At 41.0% G+C, this 19859-nt stretch overlaps 1 protein-coding gene across 1 annotated transcript; it reads left to right on the top strand.

Annotated features, from left to right (window-relative positions):
• Positions 1-1284: 1284 nt before the first annotated feature.
• On the top strand, positions 1285-19627 carry tut4 (terminal uridylyl transferase 4). The gene is made up of 30 exons (XM_032572382.1): positions 1285-1427; positions 3312-3727; positions 4350-4492; positions 5012-5128; positions 5685-5862; positions 5933-6021; positions 6151-6202; positions 6946-7015; positions 7094-7220; positions 7831-7950; positions 8285-8479; positions 9451-9625; positions 9698-10092; positions 10822-10972; positions 11048-11134; positions 11685-11788; positions 11870-11927; positions 12005-12108; positions 12205-12294; positions 12863-12976; positions 13050-13127; positions 13631-13808; positions 13885-13932; positions 15324-15406; positions 15484-15599; positions 16524-16678; positions 17389-17486; positions 17799-18303; positions 18857-19027; positions 19110-19627. The coding sequence occupies exons 2-30, from the start codon at positions 3346-3348 to the stop codon at positions 19196-19198; spliced, it is 4272 nt and encodes a 1423-aa protein (XP_032428273.1). The 5' UTR covers positions 1285-1427; positions 3312-3345; the 3' UTR covers positions 19199-19627.
• The last annotated feature ends 232 nt before the right edge of the window (positions 19628-19859 follow it).

Raw genomic sequence — 19859 nt, 5'->3', positions numbered from 1 at the left:
AGCCGACTTAAATAGAGGTGTGATGAATGTGTCCCCGTTTATTGTTTCCTCTTTATTGTGACACAGTTCTATTTTGGCTTAAATTTATCCAACTTCTTTTGTAATTCTGAACCAACCCGGGTGATACTGTGATAGAAACAAATTGCAGTTGTTCGCATAAACAAAACCACTCCAGCATTAAACTTTAAAGTGCTGCTTATCGTTTTGTCTTATGATTGAAAGTAGGAGTTGTTACAGTAATTTATTTTCCGAGCGGTACTTAAACGTAGCGCAACACACGCCCCCTCTTCGTCATCACCGGTACGCCCTCTATTGATGGGAATTTCGCTGCTTTCTTGGGATTCGATTCATTTAGCTATGATAACCAAAATGTTTCGCTTATTTAGTCCACGTTTAATTCTATTCATCTTTAAATCCAAAATACTTGATAAATGTCCCTATTTAACAGGCTTTTACTAGAATTTTTTAATTCTGTTGTTAAAAGTCCAATGAGAAGCAAGCATCTTGATATCTACTTCCGAAATTAAACTAATTTATATCTTCATAGATGCAGAGCAGAGAGAGAAGGATCAAGTTCAAACCATCTCTTCCATCGACTGTATCCCCTACTCCAACATCTCTCTGCCAGACCTTCCAGAAAGGAGCGCCAGGTGGTGATGACATGTATTTGCACAGGTATTTACAGTTTTTCTAATCTGAAATCAAATTTTTGCTTGTAATTGCAGAGTTTTATTTTCATATTTAGTAAATAGTCTGTTTATTGGTTAAAAAAAAGTCATTCATTTGCACATTCCTTTGGATCAGAATATGTTATATTTATATGTTATGTTATTTTTGATAACTATATATATATACAGTATATATATATATATATATATATTCTCATACCCTTGATGTGATGTGATTTTGTTTTTTTGTATGATTGCATTTTAGAAATTTATACGGATTGTATACTTGGATTACATATTTTCTATACTGTTTTTTTACATCTGTATTTTAATTTTGCTAAATGAACTAAACTAAATTTTAAAAAATCTATTCAATTCTCTTCTATTGACCTGAAGCTCATCTATTAGCGTGTCATGCTAGTTATAAGACCGTCATACAGTAACAGCCTTCAGTCAACAACTCTTTGAAGATAGTTGGGTGAAATGAGTAACGAAAACATTTAATTTCCTTTGGGATTAATAAGGTATTATTGAACTGAATTGAAAAAAAACGAATCAGCTCCTTAACCGAGTGGGCACATCGAGCCGGCTCGGTCACGAGTAGCACAATGCTAACTCCCACAGTGCAGCGGGGTAATGTATTAACATGGCGTCAGTGGTCGCTGTTCGGATCAGGGCCGTGGGATTGGAACAACATCATGTAAAACAGAACTATGGAGCCAACTGAACAATAATCCCGGAGCAGCTTCAGCGCCCAGAGTGAGTTATTTTCCCGCTCTTTAGTGCCGTAATGCTGAGAGGCTTCCTGTTCTCAGGTGACCCGATGCTCTGTGGCATTTGGGTGCCAGTGTTATTTACGACCCGGGCATAGCAGTTAGCATTGGCTAGTCTTCAGCTAACTCGGCTACGCAAAGAGTCTCCAAGAAAGTCAGTTGAAAGTTGAAACGCAGCCAGAGGAGCAGGAAACCTTTCCTGATTTTAACCCGTTCTTTTTAATTAAACTTGTTGCTATTGCGGATCAGACGTTATGTGAGCTCCACCATCGCAATCCTCCCTTCCCCCCGTCTGGAAGTTCTTAGTTTCTGTCCTAAACACTGAACATGAAACCCAGGTGGTGCAAAAAATGAAACTTAGCTTCACATTGATGCTTTCTGGTGATTCAGTCTGACATGAATTGCTGCCAGTTTCGTTTTTGTTTCTGTTGAAAGATCAGTTTCAACCTCACATGAAACTACTAACATCCCTTACAGACAGTAAGTTTATTTGTATTTATTAACAATAATTGCTACTATTATTGTTGTTGTTGTTATGGTTGTTTGTAATATCTAATTGAAGTGCATAACTAGGGATTTACTTCCTGTTTTCTTTGAGTTCTGCGCTGCCAGTTGCAGTTTTATTTTTGAAGGCTTTACAATCTAACTGGTGTGAAACCAGTTCACGGTCTGCTGCAAAAACCTGAGAGAAAATAAAGAGACAAAAGGGGGAAAAGGGTTGATTTTTATTAAATGTTTATGCGAATTTCCGAAAAAAGTTGGTCACAAATGAAATACATTTTTATTTTAGCAGTTTGACACTTGACATCGAAGTGAGAAAACTTTTATGTTTTCCACTTCATAATGTAACTTTTGATTCTTTCTGTAATCTTCTTTTAATTGTCTTTAAGCAATGAATTTGGCTTTAAATACTTAAAATATATATTTCTATATATGTTTTGCTAGGCTATGGCATTATTTTGTTAGCAAAACCAGAGTTGAAAAACTTTAATTGACACAAAACCCAACATATTATTCACTTTAACTGTAAAGAAAAAAACACATTTTGATCAGATTAAATTTGGATGGGTTAATTTTTTTATGCATATTTAATACGGAGCCCCCAAGGAGACGTGGGGGAAAAACTTTTCTTTTGCATTCCCTGGCAATAAGTTTTGCATTCCCTCACAATACGCCTGCTGCAATATTTGCTGGCCTATTTTATATACAGTGACAAATGTCAATTTAAAATTTCCGACAAATACACATTTAAAGAGGCTCAGTGTTTATTATTACGAACTTTGGTGCAAAAATATGTAATATGAAGCTTATTGAATCATCAGAGTTTTGTTTTTCTGTAGTTGTTTCTGCATACAAATGTCACAAATGTTTTCTTTAAATTCAATAATTTGATACTTCTGTCCAACATGATCCATTTTAATTATTGTTGTTTTGGTTGTTTTGTTTGTTTAATTTGCATTTTTAAAATGTTTCCCAGTTCCAGTGTTAAATCTTCATTAGAATTTAAAGTGTATTGATTTTTAAGAAACTGCATTATTATCTCATCATCATTATATTACTTGAAAAATGTCTGAAAACACCAATATTATTATTGCAATAACTTCTGTATCAATTTATCGTCCAGCAAAACTCATTAAATAAATTGTAAAACAAAATGGCCGCCCTCACTCTGAACTATGGAAACACAAAGAGTTCATTGGTGGAAAAAATCCTGACTTTCTAAAAATAATATTTTCAAAACCAAAAATGTGATTATTTAATAAAATTGATTTATGGCCCAGCCCTAGTTTGGGATCATATTAGTAATCGATGCTCCGATAACGATGATACCGAAGACGATACTGATGTTCTTCCTGGTTCTGATGTTCAGGTCCGACTTGGTGGGGAGCAGAAGGACCGGAGCGATGGACGAGTCCGTCAGTTCAGTGAAAACGGTCAAACCGTCCCAGTCCAGAGGAGCCAAGGTGTCGTCCGCTCAGAAGCCAAACAAAGATGGCGTCAAGTCAGCGCTGCGCAGCAAGGAGAACCTCACCGCCGCCAAAGACGAGCGGAGCGGCGGCGGCGTGGCGAGCCGCACGGCGGCCGGCGCTTTCCCAGAAAACTCCCTTGAGAAGAAGAAAAGTCGTCCGTCCAGGCTGAGCGGCCGGACCGGTTCTGGGGAGAGAGGCAAAGGGAAGGCGGCCGAGTCCAAAACGGCCCAGCCAGCAGAGGGCGCTCCGGTCCCGCCCGTCACTCCTGAACGGGCGAAAGGCTCCACAGGGGCCACAGCGAGAGAGAAATCCCACGGTGGGTCGCTCGGTTCCCTTCACAACGTTTATTAAATAAATATGAGTTCAGCTGCAGCCGAGCGACACGGACAGAACTTACAGTCATAACTCAAGTTTTATACGAGTTTTAAAAAATTTTAATTTCCCATAAAAGTCTTAAGATTATGGAAGAGAATTAGAGCAAAAATCTGACTTTTTCTCAGAGTTCAGACTTTTGATCTGAGAAGATTAAAGTCAGAATTTGGGAAAAAAAAAAAAAAATCTAAATTCTCAGAAAATTTAAAATTCTGAGACGAAATACTCAAAATTATAAGAAGTAAAATTCTTTTCTAGTCCAGTGGGCCTAATCTTCTTCCATACTAATCTGCTGAGGCGTAATTAGGTCTGCAACTAATTATCATTTTATTAATCAATTTATTTTGTTATAATGTTGGTAATTATTAGCCCTGCGTCCCTTTGTCTTTTACGTATCAGGTGTACATTTAATATTTATCTCCTTATGTTGATAACAGCGAAAGCCGATGCTAGCCGTCGTTAGCCGGCAGCTTTTCCCCTGCAGCAGGAATCTGGATCGTGTGTGTGTGACGTCACGCTGCGGGGGGTTTATATCTGATGTGTGTGTGTTCTGTGTGTTTCTGCAGCGGTGAAAGCTGCGGCTGCGGCGCGCCCGTCTGCGCAGGCGGGGGAGGAGGCGCGGCTGGCGGCGGAGGAGGCGGAGCAGCAGCTGGGTCTGCGGCAGGTGGAGGAGCGGCTCCACAGAGATCACATCCACCGGGTCGCCAAGGTAACGCGCTCAGATAATCTGACAGGTTACTGATCCATCTTTAATCAGCAACGCAAAACTAAGAAACTACATGCACCTTTACTTATCATTGAAAACTGATCCGGTTACTATAGAAACGGTTCTGATCGGTTTGAAGCTGACGTCAGCAGTGAGCTCAGACAGGGAGGAAAACGCTGCTTCTTTCTTTCACACGTTTCCTCCGTGTTTTCCCTGTTTTACGTCACAGAATCGTAGTTTGGACTTTCCCTCCTGAGTCGTATCGATCCGGTGTTGATCGCATCTTTTTTTATTATATTCTGATCAACTAAACCTCAACATTTTTACAGAAGGTGTACTTTATTTTTTTCTGTACGAGAAGCAAACTTTTGTTTCTCAAAAATGTGTTCATAAAGCTAACGCTAACTAGCCTAGAAATGTGTTTCTAGATCAGTAACTCTTTGTCTTTTTAGACAACATATTGATTATTTCCTTTAAGCTGGAAACGTTTTTGTTTGCTAACGAAGCCTCCCTGTTCCCCAGCCGTCCCCTGAGTACCCAAACTACCAGTACTTGTGCAAAGTTTGCTCTGTGCACATCGAGAACGTCCACGGAGCCTACAAGCACATCAAGGAGAAACGCCACAAGAAGAACATGACGGTTCGTACCGCCGCTTTCCTTCATCCCAAATGTTAAAGTCCTAATATATTCGCAACATTGAACTTTTCTTTCATTTGTTTTTTGAGAGGAACGATGTAAACACGCAGGAACTGATTTGCCAACATGGATCACAAAAGTCCAAAAATGGAGAATTAGTTTCTTGAAACACCAAAAACAAAGTCACTCGTTTGCAGAAAACTGATTTTATGTTAGTTTTTGTTTCATTTGGTATTTGTTGTGTCATACTAAACATTACAGTTTATTAAAACTAATGAAAACGGAAATAGAGAAAAGATTTTTATTAACTGAAATAAAAAAAATGAATGAAGCTACATCTACTGACTGAACGACATCGATATGTTTATAAAACTAAAACACACTAAAATTATTGATATCCTTCGTTTTCGTGTTTATTAATTAACTTATTATTGTAATTACGAAAGTAACTTATGGGCTGAATAAATGAAAACAGTTGAAAATCGTTGATGCGTCGTTAACTTCGCCCGGCCTTCCTGTCTGTGTCGGTTGGTTGACGTTGTGGTGGCGCCCCCTGCAGGAGAAGCAGGAGGAGACGGAGCTGCGGGCGCTGCCGGCGCCCTCTGCTGGCCAGCTGCGGGCGGTGGACGCCGCCGTCATGGAGACGGCCAGGCAGCAGGGGATCTCAGAGCGGGACTTCGAGGTGCGGACGTCCGTCGTGGCGCGGATGGAGGAGGTCATAAAGACGCACCTGTCAGGTCGGTCTCCTGGTTGTGACATCATCAGCTGACGCTCCAGCTCAGACTGAGATCTGATGTTTCTCTGCAGCCTGTTCCCTCCGGCTCTACGGTTCCTGTCTCACACGGTTCGCCTTCAAGACGAGCGACATCAACGTCGACGTCACCTACCCCTCCACCGTCAGTCTGAGTCCAATTCTGTTTCCGTTTTCATTTATTTTTCATCTTCTGTTTATATTTTTATTTAACTTCTGTTTCTGTTTTTATTTATCTTTCTGTCATAAATCTCATAAATCTTTCTTTCTTCAGATGACACAACCTGAGGTTCTGATTCAGGTTCTGGGAATCCTCAAAAACAGACGTAGGTTTTTCTTTCTCTGCTTCATTTTATTGTTTGTTTCTGTGAAATTTAGACAAATAAAATATCACAAAGCAACAGAGTCAGACTAATTTTTTATTTTTATTTTGAGAATAAAAACATTATCAGAATAAAGTAAAGTGTAACTTAAGATGCTCAGCGTTCCTCATTTGATTTTAAAGTTCATTTCTTCATTTCTCCTAATATTTAGACTTTATTTTGGAATTATTTAGACTTTATTTTCTTTTTTTTTTACTTTGTTGTGTAACTTTATTCTCATATTATAAAAAAATTTATTTTCACATTGTTGTCATACCACTTTATTCTGGTAATATGACTTTATTTTTGTATTTTTATGACTTCTTTTTATTCCGAATCTGTCTTGTGACTTTATTCTTGTATTATTCAAATTCAATAATACTTTAGAGCATTATTATGACTTTATTGTATTACTAGAATCTTATTCTTGAGTTACGTTATTCTCATATTATTGCAATTTTACTTTACGACATTTTTCTCGTGTTTTTCTGACAATATTTTGTATAATTTAAACTTTTTGTTGTATGACTTTATTCTCGTATTTTGAATTTAATCTGGTAATAATTTGAACTTGTATTATTATTGAAGTAATATTCTGACTTTATTCTCATCATTAAAAATGTTTCTTAGTTTGTCCCGTTGCCATAGTTTTTAATGACTCCTGTTTCTTTTGAACATAATTCTGATGTTTTCTTGTTTCCTGTTAGCTGAATATTCAGAAGTTGAGTCGGATTTTCACTCCAAAGTTCCCGCTGTGTTCTGTCGGGATCGCAGCAGGTCAGAAAATCTTTATTTTTATGATCATGAGCTTCCAGGGTGACTGGCTCAGTTTTTCTGCTTTCTGTTTTCGCTCAGCGGCCTGATCTGTAAAGTGAGCGCAGGAAATGATGTCGCCTGCCTCACCACCAATCACCTGGCTGCTCTGGCTAAACTGGAGCCCAGACTGGTTCCACTGGTCCTGGCCTTCCGCTACTGGGCGAGGGTAAGGATGGCGCCCCCTGCTGGTGTTTCTGAAGCAGAGGAGGCCAGAGATCTTCATCTGCTGTAAGGTGGAGGTCAGCTGGTGCAGCTGCTAGCTGTTAGCCTTTAGCTGCTAGCTGTTAGCCTTTAGCTTCTAGCTGTTAGCCTTTAGCTGCTAGCTGTTAGCTTCTCCCTGTTAGCAGCATCCTAAGGACCAGATGCTGAGTTTCCTTAGAAATGCGTTTCCACTCTGAGTGAGAAAGAAGCTGAAGATGAAAACATTTACTTCATTTCTTTTTAAATTTCCTTCTTCCTTCCTATTTTCTTTCCTTCAGGAAGAAAAACAGACAGATTTCAGTGTTTTTGTGTCAGTAAAGCTCTACTTATCAGATGTTTTGGACGTTAAACTGAAGTTCAAACAATTTTTTTCCTTTGGTGAAAATATTTTAATCAAAACTCTGTTTAGTTTAGTGATTTATATTTAACAAAATGAACCACTAACACTAAATCCTTATAGTGAAGTCACTAAAAGCGGCACTCTGTGCTTTAATTCAATAGAATCAGTTTAAAACCAGACAATGACGGAACAGTTGAATGAGAATTTGTGTTGTTTTTGTTGCTTTTCTCTCCAGCTGTGTCACATCGACTGCCAGGCTGAAGGCGGCATCCCGTCGTATTCCTTCGCCCTCATGGTCATCTTCTTCCTGCAGCAGAGGAGCGATCCCGTCCTCCCCGTCTACCTGGGATCCTGGGTGGGAGAATCACAAAAATACTGGATTTTATTCAATATAACAGACAGGAAAAAGAATAACTATTAAAGAATAATTTTCTCTAACAGAGGAATTCAGCAAACCTGCAGCAAGAAGGTTGATTCTCATATTATGAATTTATTCTCAAAATATATTGTCTTTAGCCTCATAATTAAAACATTTTTTCCTTACTTTGACCTTTAAACTCCGTTGTATTAAGCATTTAGTGATTTTGTTCTTGCTGTTAAACCGATTCATGCTGAATTTAGCAATCCTGCAGAGTAAAAATAGATTTTTCTGAAAAGCCTCTCTAACGCCTCTGAATCGTCTGTTTCAGATCGACGGCTTCGACGTGAAGCGAGTGGACGAGTATCATCTGACTGGAATAGTTCTGGACATGTTCGTCAAGTGGGAGCAGCGACCTCCGACCTCCACGGAGGGACGAGGGGAGAACCGGAACGAATCCAAAGCAGAAGGAGCATCAAAACCGGAGCAGAAGAAGTCTGATGACGCTCGCCACACAGAGGGCCTGGTGAGTTTTCACTCCTGATAGTTCGGTAGATTCAGCTCAGTTTGGGACCAAAGCTGTTACGTCTCCAGCTCCTGTGGTTCTCTCTTTCTCTGCTCTGAGTCAAACCAACCTGTTCCCCTCCTGGCCTGTGGGGGCGCTGCACCAAGAACCGCTGAAGGAAACGACACAAAAACCTCTGAAGATGCAGAACACAATTTTCTTCTTCAGAAAATGTAAACAAAAATGGAGTAGCGTCAGATTTTAGCGATTATTAGAATTTGCCAAAAGATCACAGGTAATTTCTCCTGCTAGCACTAAGCTAGCACGCTTGTTTTGGTTGTATTTACCCAGAATGCCATGCACTGTAGTCTACTTCCTGCTTTTGGAGCGGTCTCCAGTCTGCTTGGCGTTCACCTATGCATTCAAACTGCACCAGAGTTCACTTCAACTGAACCCAGACCGAGGTTTGCAGGCGGAGCAGAGTTAGCTTTTCAGTTTGATTAGCATTCACAACTCCCCAAATGAACCGGACTTTCTAGACAAACGGACTGGAGTCTGATAAAACCGGCCTAACTAGTAGCGTGTTTCAAAGTCCATTTGATGCCGTTGTGGTAAGATTAAGGGTTTTTATTAATTTATTGCCCAGTTCTACCGCAGGGCATTCTGGGTAAAAACAACCAAAACAAACATGCTAGGCTAGTGTTAAGACGACAAATGAGTTGAGGTCTTTTACAACAAAGAAATCCTCCAACCAATTTCATGAAGAAGGAAGTTGCTCTCAGTGTCTTCAGAGGTTTTTGTGTTGTTTCCTTCAGTGGTTCTTGTTGCAGCGCCCCCACAGGCCAGGAGGGGAACAGGTTGCTCAAAGGGTTTGGTTGGTTTGAATTGGAAAATGTAAAAAAATGTTGCAGTTTTGGTCTCCAATCGGACCGATTCTGCTGAATGTGAGGTGTGAACTCTCCCTCAGTCTGACTCTGGCTGCTTCCTCTCAGAGCCGCCTGACGCTGGGCGAAGGGAAAGGCGCTTCGCTGGGCCAGCTGTGGCTGGAGCTTCTCCGTTTCTACACGCTTGAGTTTCCTCTGGAGGAGAACATCATCAGCATCCGCCTGAAGGAGCTCCTCTCCAGGGACGCCAAGAACTGGCCCCGCCGCCGCCTTGCCATCGAAGGTGAGAACAACCCGAGTCACAGAACCGGTTGGGAAGAAGCACAGGAACTCACGATTTGTTTTCTGGTTCCAGATCCGTTTGCCTTGAAGAGAAACGTTGCGCGGAGCCTGAACAGCCAGATGGTGTTCGAGTACATCCAGGAGCGTTTCCGCAGCGCCTACAAATACTTCGCCTGTCCTCAGAGGAGAGGCGCCAAGAAGACGGGAGGAGACGAGGTTGGACGGAGACCGGAGGGACAGGAGGACAACGAGAAACCTGAAGGAAGTCAGAGAGAGGACGACAGCGGGGACGATGAGGACGGTTCAGATCTGGAGAAGAGTCTGGATGATTTGGTTCTGAACGATGGGAGCAAACCGTCGTCATCGGCCAAAGGGCTGCTGGACAGCGAGGAGGAAGAGGAGGAAGAGGAGCAGGGGCCTGCTGACCTGCACTACGTGTTTGATAAGATGATTTTCACTGGTGGGAAGGTAAATCACACATTCAGAACAACCAGGATGAAGAGCTGGACAAGATGGCTGAAAATCACCATATGAGATATTTAAGATGATTTTCAGTCCCAGTTTTAAAACGTACTACTATCAAAGTGACGACATTATTGTTTATCTCAATCATTTTCAGCAAATAATTTTGCTTTATCGTCCAGCAAAGTAAATTATGACAGCCCTGCAAACAACAATAAAGTCATAAAATTACCAGAATAGAGTCAGATTAGGAGAGTCGTTGAAAAAATAAAAATGTTGACCATCTTATGAAGTCATACTTCAGCATAAGTTTTACAACTAATATTTAAATCTTTTAACACATCAAATTATTATTATTAGTAACAGGACTTTGAAACAATCATGCAAACAACTATTGTGAAGAATTACAGGAACTGAGCTAAACGATTTTACTTATTGAAACTTAAAATCCAAACTTATTGGAGCTTCTCAATAATTTCAATGATTTTTCTGGTAAAATTATGTTGTTTTTTTTTCCGAATATTATGACTATGTTCTCGTAATTAAACAATTTTTGCTCGTATCTTGATACTCCGTTGTACAACTAGCAGAAGGGATGATTTAAATAAAAAACACTTTAAAAAAAGAATTTCTATAATTTGTAATTTCTATTTCATAAAAGAAAGCCAAAAATAAATTTAATAAAACCAGATTTTATCACGGTACGTGAATTTTGTCCGGTTTTTGTGTCTCCAGCCTCCGACCGTCGTCTGCAGCATCTGCAAGCGGGACGGCCACCTGAAGGACGAATGTCCCGAAGACTTCAAGAAGATCGAGCTGAAGCCGCTGCCTCCCATGAACGAGCGCTTCAGGAACATTCTGGACGGACTCTGCAGATTCTGCTACTGTACGTACGGCCGGCTAACGCTAACAGCAGCCAAGCGCTGAGGCCTCATCCTTCCGTGTGACTGAATCGTTGCAGATAAACTGTCGCCGTCGCACTTCGAGCAGCAGAACAGGGAGCAGATCCTGGCTGGTCTGGAGCGGTTCATAAGGAAGGAGTACAACGGTGAGGAAACGGCTAAATCCACAGCTACTGCTGAAGATTTGTCCATCAAAAATTAACAATGAAATAAATAAAAAAATGTAATTTCATTAATAAAATAAATGAAATAAAAGTAAAATGCTTCCTTTTAGATCATTGACAAAAACTTACAAAACTTGCAAAAACATTTCTAATGCATTTATCTCAGTACATTTTAAATAACACAAAACTAACTTATAAATGACTTTTCATTAAGACGTGAGAGCTTGTTTTAAGGCAATTATTCTTAATGTTGGTGAAAAAGTTTTGGTTTACATAATTGAACATAATTTAAGAACAAGAATTTTGATTTATTATTAACTCATTAAATTCCAATTTATGATGTTAAGAATCCCAAACTGACAGGATTATTATTATTATAGGAAATGTTATTTTTACTGTTAAAACTCTGAGTTTCTCCTTAAACTTTTTCTTCCAATTAATCTGATTAGAAACTTGCTTTTTGTCGCCTTCTGTTAATCAGCATGTCTTTGAATGTAAATAAAACTATTTTTGTGATGTCTTTCTGCTGCAGATAAAGCCCAGCTCTGCTTATTCGGCTCTTCCAAGAACGGGTTTGGTTTCCGTGACAGCGACCTCGACATCTGCATGACCCTGGAGGGTCACGAGACGGCGGAGGTGGGCGGGTTCAGAGCAGACGTTTTATAAAACGAGCCGACCGCGTGTCGTAACCTGGTTTTATCTTTCATTTCTGAACAGAAGCTGAACTGTAAGGAAATCATCGAAGGCCTTGCCAAGGTGCTGAAGAAGCATGCGGGTGAGTTCAGCTGATTGGATGGTTGGTTTTTATTACATTTTCCACTGATGTTCTCCCATATTTCCCTTCCTGCTCAGGTCTGAGGAACATCCTGCCCATCACTACAGCCAAAGTGCCTATCGTGAAGTTTGAACACAGACAGAGCGGTTTGGAGGGAGACATCAGCCTCTACAACACGCTGGTCAGTGACGGACGCTTTCCCAGCATCCTCTGCAGGAACTCCCTTCCTCTTCAAAAGTCTCCATTTTGAACTGATTTGGAGAAATTGTTCGTTTAGGCTCAACACAACACCAGGATGCTGGCGACGTACGCAGCGCTGGATCCCCGGGTTCAGTTCCTGGGATACACCATCAAGGTGTTTGCAAAGGTTTGTTAAGAAACGCTCAGCTGTTTAAATCAATTCAGAAACAACGATTACACTTTATCTACTGAGCATCAGAGTGACATGATGCCTAACATGAAAGAGTTTATGACTGTTTATGAAGTGCCATTCGCTAAATAATGTCACGTTTAATGCAACTTTGCTTTAAAAGTGTCATTAATTACCAAATAACGCAAAGTATTCACTATATAATGACACTTCTAATGTAAGTTTTAATGCAACTTTGCTTTGGTAGTGTCATTTATTGAGGAATTTAAAGGTGCTCTACACATTATTTAGTGAATATTTTTGCATTATTGGTAAATAATTAAACTTTTAATGTAAAGTTGCATTAAAAAAAGATTGAATAAGAAACATTTTAGATCAGTTCAGCTGTTTATTTTGGATTAGATCAGCTGATACTGGACCTCAGATTTCTTTAAAAATAGATCGGTGCGTCCTTAGTTGCCTGGATTTCACGCTCTCTTCCAGAACGTGAAATCCAGACGATCCTCCGGTTTTTCTGCTTAACTTTAGTTGTTTCTCAGAGTTTTTGGGCTCTGTGTCTCCTCAGCGCTGCGACATCGGCGACGCCTCCAGAGGAAGCCTCTCGTCTTACGCCTACATCCTGATGGTTCTCTACTTCCTGCAGCAGAGGCAGCCGCCGGTCATCCCCGTCCTGCAGGAGGTAAAACCCTCTGATCGGTGACTGTGGGTCTGAAACGTGAGCTAACCTTTGAGCGCCAACGATCCTTTTCCAGATCTTCGACGGTCAGACGGTTCCCCAGCGGATGGTGGACGGCTGGAACGCTTTCTTCTTTGACGACCTGGACAAACTGGTGAGGATTATCAGACATGCGCTCTGATGTAGGGCTGGACAATAAATCAGTAACAATAGACATCTGATAGAATATTCACTAAGCTTCGATCCAGAACCGCACAGCATTCTGGGGGATGTAGCTGGGTTGGTGGAGTCGACTAACTCACTCACTCACTCTTTGGTTGCCTAGCAACAACCTGCTGGGTAAAAAGCAGTTTCAAGTTCCCTCCAACTCCGGTTGCCTAGTAACGGCCTTCTGGGTAAAGTGCGCAGCAGCAGTTTCAAGTTTCCTCACTGTCGCTTGTAACTGCTTAAAAATAAAAAAACAGCAGCATAAAGTGAAAACTGAATAAAAGAGGAAAGACATGACACCAGTTTGACTGCATTCCAGATATTTAAAACAAAAAAACTCATCAATAATTATCGATATCGGCTGATGTGAAACGCTTGCATGGCGGTAGGTTTCTCAGCCATGTTGTCCAGCCCTGGTTTGTTGCTGTGATGCTTGTTCTTGTTGCGCAGCGTCAGCGGCTGGCCGACTGGCAGCCCAACACCGAGTCTGTGGGGGAGCTGTGGCTCGGCCTGCTTCGCTTCTACACCGAAGAGTTCGACTTCAAGGAGCACGTCATCAGCATCCGGCAGCACAAACGCCTCACCACATTTGAAAAACAGTGGACTAGCAAATGCATCGCCATCGAAGGTGATCAGGCAGCTTTGCTTTCACCTGCTGCTAAACTCCTCCCTTCGGTTTACCTTCCCATGTTTTCTGTTCCCAGATCCCTTTGACTTGAATCATAATCTTGGTGCTGGAGTGTCGCGTAAAAGTAAGTCTGAAAAACAACAATACGGGACTCACGTTTATTAAATCTGCACTTCATAAGCGTACATCATCTGAGATACTTTAGATTCTGGAGTTCAAGTAAAACTAAAACTGACCCAGCAGATGCAGTTTGATGTGTAAAAACTAAAGATTTATCTCACTGAATGAAGCAAATATGTTAAATATTTGTCATAAATCCAGTTTTAAGGCTATTTCAAGAATAAAACAAGAAAAGAAAATCCAAACATCAACACCAATAAACCAAATTTAAGGTGTTTATCTTCTTATTTGTCACAAGTTTCACTAATTTGACGTATTTTAGGAATAAAACTGATAACTGGCTAATATCCCTCACAGCCCTTAAAGCTTCAGTTTGTAACTTTTATCAAAAATATGTTTTTACTTATTTGTTAAAACTTGCCACCAATTTGTGACAGTTTATGAGAGACGAACTGTGAAAAGATCGATCTCCTTCCGGAGCTACTGTTACTGAAGAAATGCACCAAAATCAGCCAATCAGAGCCAGGAGGTGGGGCTTAGCGCTGTCAATCATCCTCAGGTATATACTTCTAAATATGCTAATGGCGGATAATAAAAAAACCATACATCTGCTGTCGTCAGTGGCCATGCTAACTAGCCTTAGCATTTACAACAGGAGGATGATTGACAGCGCTAAGCTCCGCCTCCTGGCTCTGATTAGTTGTTTCTAGTTAGCACTGGGAAAAGACAGAGGAGCAATTTATTTTTCTTTTCACAGATCATCTGTCTCATATCAAGCTGCCACCACATGGAGCAAATACTTAAAACCATATTTTTATAAAAGTTACACTTTGCAGCTTGAATGTTTCCAGTCTGTTCTCACAGATTTTAGCAGCACATTTTTCTATTTTTTTGACTGAATATATGGTTCATATTTAACCATTTTTATATATTATTTGTTTATATTTTCTATTATGTCATCTTTATTACAATGGAGACAAGCCAAGTTTACAACCATGTACAAGATGATGCTAGAAAAGCTTTAAATTAAAACTTATTGTCAAAAAAAAGTTATTTCAATTCGATCCAGCATAGAATTAATTATTTTTATCAAAGAATATCATAAAGTTCAGTGTATTATTCAACGTTTCTTCATTTGGAGTTTGGTAATCAGTGCTGGGTTGTAAAAAAACAGATTTTATTTGTTGTGCATGTAGAATGAGAGTGGCCTGAGGATTGAGCCTTGAGGAACCCCACATTCATTTCCAAACACATGAAATTTGAACCAATTCAGATCTATCAGAAGTTTTTTTATTGATACTGTAGTTCTGCACAGATTTATTACAAAAATGTGAGAAGTTCTGCTTTCAAGATTTAAAGCTGGATCTCAGGATGGATTTTTTTTCCACTCCTCAGTGACGAACTTCATCATGAAGGCGTTCATCAACGGGCGGAAGCTGTTTGGAACGCCGTTCATTCCCATCCCTGGCACTGAAGTGGTACGTTCCTCCACGGCTTTTCCTCTGAAGCTTCCTGATGAACCGCTGGGTTAAATCTGCGCCGCCTTCCTCTGCAGGAATACTTCTTCGACTCGAAGGTGCTGACCGACGGCGAGCTGGCGCCCAACGACCGCTGCTGCCGGATCTGCGGGAAGATCGGACATTACATGAAGGACTGCCCAAAGAGACGCAGGTCGTCCTCTGTCAGCTTGTCCTTTACGCTAAAGGCAGAAGGAGGAAGAACCACATGCTTTACCTGGTGTCCAAAGTGTGGTCCGGGGGCCATTTGTGGCCCTTGGACTGATTGTTTTGCGGTCTCCAACTGTAATTCAAGACTGACACAAATTTGATCCGTCTGGTGTTGGTGCTGATGCAGATGCACTGCAAAAACACAAAATCTTACCAAAGACTTTTGGTCAATTTTTAGTGCAAATATCTTATTATGATGGAAATAACACAAATTAATTTACAAGTAACATTTTAGGAGCTTGTTTTTAGTCAATAGTTTTTTAAAATATTGATTTAAAAAAGTACCAGTTCCACTGAAACTTTGTTTCATTTATAACTTGGGAAAATGTTTTGTTGTAAGTGAAATAATCTGAAGATGGATTTGGTACTTTTTCATCAAGATTAAAACAAGCTTCTGTTTCTAGCTAGTTAATTTTGTGTGATTGTGTACTAGGGCCAGTTCTGGGTAGAAAATAAAACAAAGAGAAACAATTCTGCCAAAAATATCTCAGAAAATTTTCTTGGAAATTTGGGAACTTGAAAAGTTGAAATTGAGGAAAATTTACAAAATTAAAAAATATTCAATTTTACAAGCTCCAATAATTAACTTTTTTTCCCTCAAATTTCTGACATTTCAAATTCAGATGTTTTCCTTTTCTGCTTGCTTTTCTTTTTCTTTTCGACTTTGATGCACCAAAATCAGCTTTTTCTAATTAAGTAGCTTTTAAAGCAAACACTTTGAAAGAAAGTGACCCAAACCCTGTTCTTATTCCGAGAATAATCGCAGTAAAACAAGCATTTGGTGTCCATAATGCAAAGTTTTGGACCCTGACCCTCACACACTGCAGGCTTTTATTTGTCTTCTTGTTTTCTCCGTTTTTTCCTTCAGGGTGAAGAAGAAGGAAAACGAGAAAGACGAGGACTCCAAGGAGGACGAGCGGGAGCCGAAGGACAGACGCTGCTTCCAGTGCGGGGACATGGGACACGTACGGCGGGACTGTCCCGAGAACCGCCACCTCAAACAGAGGAACGCCGTCGCTCCCAGTAAGCAGAGGGCTGTGCGTCAGTAAAAACACTCCCCAGGCCAAGCAGTTCCCTTTGTGCTGCTTTGTTTAGGAGCTATTTGTGAAAGCTAAAGGTCAAAGGGTCAGTCAGACCAATTTGGTGTCAATCAACTCATTTTAAAGATGTTAATGAAATAGCTTCCAAATTCTTCCATCCTGGGTAAAAACAACCAAATCAAACGTGCTAGCGCTAGTGGGAGAAATAACTGATGGTTTTTAGCCAAAGACAAACTCTAAAATCTGACGCCTCCATTTTTTGCTTACATTTTCTGAAGAAGGAAGTTTAGCTCAGTGTCTTCAGAGGTTTTTGTGTCGTTTCCTTCTGTGGTTCTTGATGCAGCGCCCCCACAGGCCAGGAGGGGAACAGGTTTTTGATAGCGTTTGGTTGGTTTGACACAAGAGAACCACAGCAGCTGAAAATGTAACAAATGTTACAATTTTGGTCCAAAATCAAACTGAGTTTATCAAATGGTCAGGTGGAAAAGCAATCTGCGATATAAGCAGAATATCTGGAAAAGTTCCTCATGCTAACTGATAATTGAGTTGTAGTACCTGTGATGCTGTGGGCCTCTTTCTATCCAAATGCTCTGTATCTGAAAGCTTTTGACCAAATAGAAACCAACACTGATAGCTGTGGTTGGATCCTGCAGGGTTGGACATGAATGCAAAGCTTTTATTTCTGCTTTTCAGCTCCTCTGATGGTGCGAAGTGTGGCGAACTCCCAGTCCATCCCGATCCCTCAGACGGCGGCCGACTCTCCAGGAAGAACCAGACAACCTTCTGAATGTGTGAGTTCAGCAGCTGCACCTTAAACTGTTTCAGTTCGTCTGCTTCAGATCCTGAAAAATGCTTCATTCGGTGCTTCAGTTTGAATTTTTTTTTCAAGTTTTTTTCAAGAAATTTCAGAGTTTTTTCTAGATAGATTGAGTTTTTTTGTCAGATTGACGACGAAAAAGCGTCGGATTAAAAACGGTGCTGATGTCATCAGAAATCAGCACCGTTTTCCTTCCTGTCTCCACCGGCCCTAACTCTCCATCACATTAATGTTTATGATTATTTTGTTATTTATTTATCACGGTTCTCTGTTTCTGTTCTTTCAGTCGGACAGTCGTCAGACTCCGCCCTACTCCCCGCAGCCCGCCGCCGTCCCTCACGGCTCCCCGCTGTCCTCCGGCTCCCCCCAGACGTCCCACAGTAAACCCGGCTGCGTCGGCCCCCCCCAGGTCCCGCTGTCCCTCTTCAGCTTCCCCTCCTCCCACCCGGGCCAGTTCCACCCCGCCGCTCTCGGCGCCCTGGGGCTGCTGCCCTCCCATCAGCCCCACATCGCCTCCTCCTCCTGGCCCATCCACGGCCCCGTCCTCGCCTCGTCCTCCGCCGGCGGCCCGTCGCCGCCCGGCCTGACCTTTGCCCTGCGCTCTGTGTCGGGGAACGGCAGCCCCACGGGAACGGCCGGCGGCTCCGTGAACCTGAACGACCCAAGCATCATCTTCGCCCAGCCGGCAGCGGGGCGGCAGATAGGCATGGCGGCGGGTCGGGACGGGCAGTGGCACAACCACATGGCGCAGCCGGGGTCGCTGATGGGAAACGGCACGGTGGTGAAGTCAGGTACTTCCTGTTTGCTGGCTCAGCAGCAGCTTCATACTAATCTAACATCCGTTATGCTAACGGTGCATTCACACCTGCCCAGTTTAATCCGGTTTAATCCTAGAAAGTCTGGTTTGTTTGGGAAGTTTGAATTCAAAATCAATGTTATCAATTCATCAGATTTTTAGTATTTGAAGGTTTAATTTTTGGAAAATCTGGATTTTTTTCCGCCAATGCACTCCTTGAGTTTCTGTAGACTCTGCATGTTGTTGATTACATCCGGAAATTTTGCCCATGCACACAACGCCGAAGGGCAAAAAGACCTACATCTTCCTAAAAATTACGAGTAAGTTAGTTTTGTTATTTCAATGGTACTAAGATATTTGCACCAGAAACTCAACAAAAGTACTGGGTAAGATTTAGATTTTTTGCAGTGTAGTAATTAAAACAAGCATCAAAGAAACATAAAATTGTTCCTTTCATTCCTGGATTATCCAGATGTTCACTTCAGAAGATTACAGGAATGTCTGAGAAATAAAAAAAACAACATATTTTTTTATGTTTTTCTGCACAGAACCGGCCCACCAAGTCCAGTTCGAAGGTTTGAGCCAAGGCTCGCGGCTGTGGGAGCACAACAAACCCCCCCAGTTCAGCCTGTCTCCATCCTGGCCCTACAGGATGCCGCAGAACTTCATCCAGCAGGGCAACGGCGACTTCCAGCCCGGGAAAACCTTCATGGCTCCAGGTCGGACCACAGGATGCGGCTCACATCAATGGTCTGGAGGGGAAATGAGCTGTTTTACTGATTCTGTTCTCCTATTTTAAAGGTTCTGTGGTGCATCCCAATCCGAACTTCCCACTGGTTCCTCATGTTCGGCATCCAGTCAACATGAATTACATCCAGCAGAAGAAATGATTTTAATTAGATTTCTTGATCAGTAATAGAGCAAAATAATGTACTATTTGCATCAATTGATCACATGGACAATTTTAAGAAGAAAAAAATGAATTTTATCATTTTTGTACAGTTTTTATGGTTTTAGTTTTTGGGTCTCATTACATTGATTTGTGATACAAATGTTAAATATTTTAATGCCCCCGTTTTTGAGGGGGTCTGAAAAAAAGTGTTTTTATTTTATGTGTAAAGTAAGGAGGATAAATTGTAAACCTTTATTTTTGTTAGCTGTATTCATACTTTGCTTGCTGAAAGATGAAGGCTTTGAATAGATGTTTGTTTTAAAGCAACCTAACGTGTCAGTATGTAGTGCCAAAAGCAAGAAAAAAGGGGGAAAAAAGGGAAAATACAAAGAAAAAGCTGCAAAAAAATAAAGGAAAACCAAACAACTCTGGTGTTGCTCTTTATTACTTATAAGCAGACAAGAAAAGCTGAAACAGTTTTAAAAACGCAGCCTAGTAATAATTACCAGTGGTGTTTAGTTCAGGATCTGGAAAATGCTAAGTGGATGCTAACTTTTAGCAAAAACTTTTGCTAGCGTTAGCACACATAGTTTCCCCTAAATGAATATTTCGGGATAAATTCTAATTGCTAATATTTCAGACTGTTTTGTAATATTTCA

The sequence above is a fragment of the Xiphophorus hellerii genome, chromosome 9 (assembly GCF_003331165.1).
Source record: "Xiphophorus hellerii strain 12219 chromosome 9, Xiphophorus_hellerii-4.1, whole genome shotgun sequence".
NCBI classification, from domain to species: domain Eukaryota; kingdom Metazoa; phylum Chordata; class Actinopteri; order Cyprinodontiformes; family Poeciliidae; genus Xiphophorus; species Xiphophorus hellerii.
Note: the sequence above shows the minus strand (reverse complement) of the source record. Positions and strands in the feature narration are given on the sequence as shown.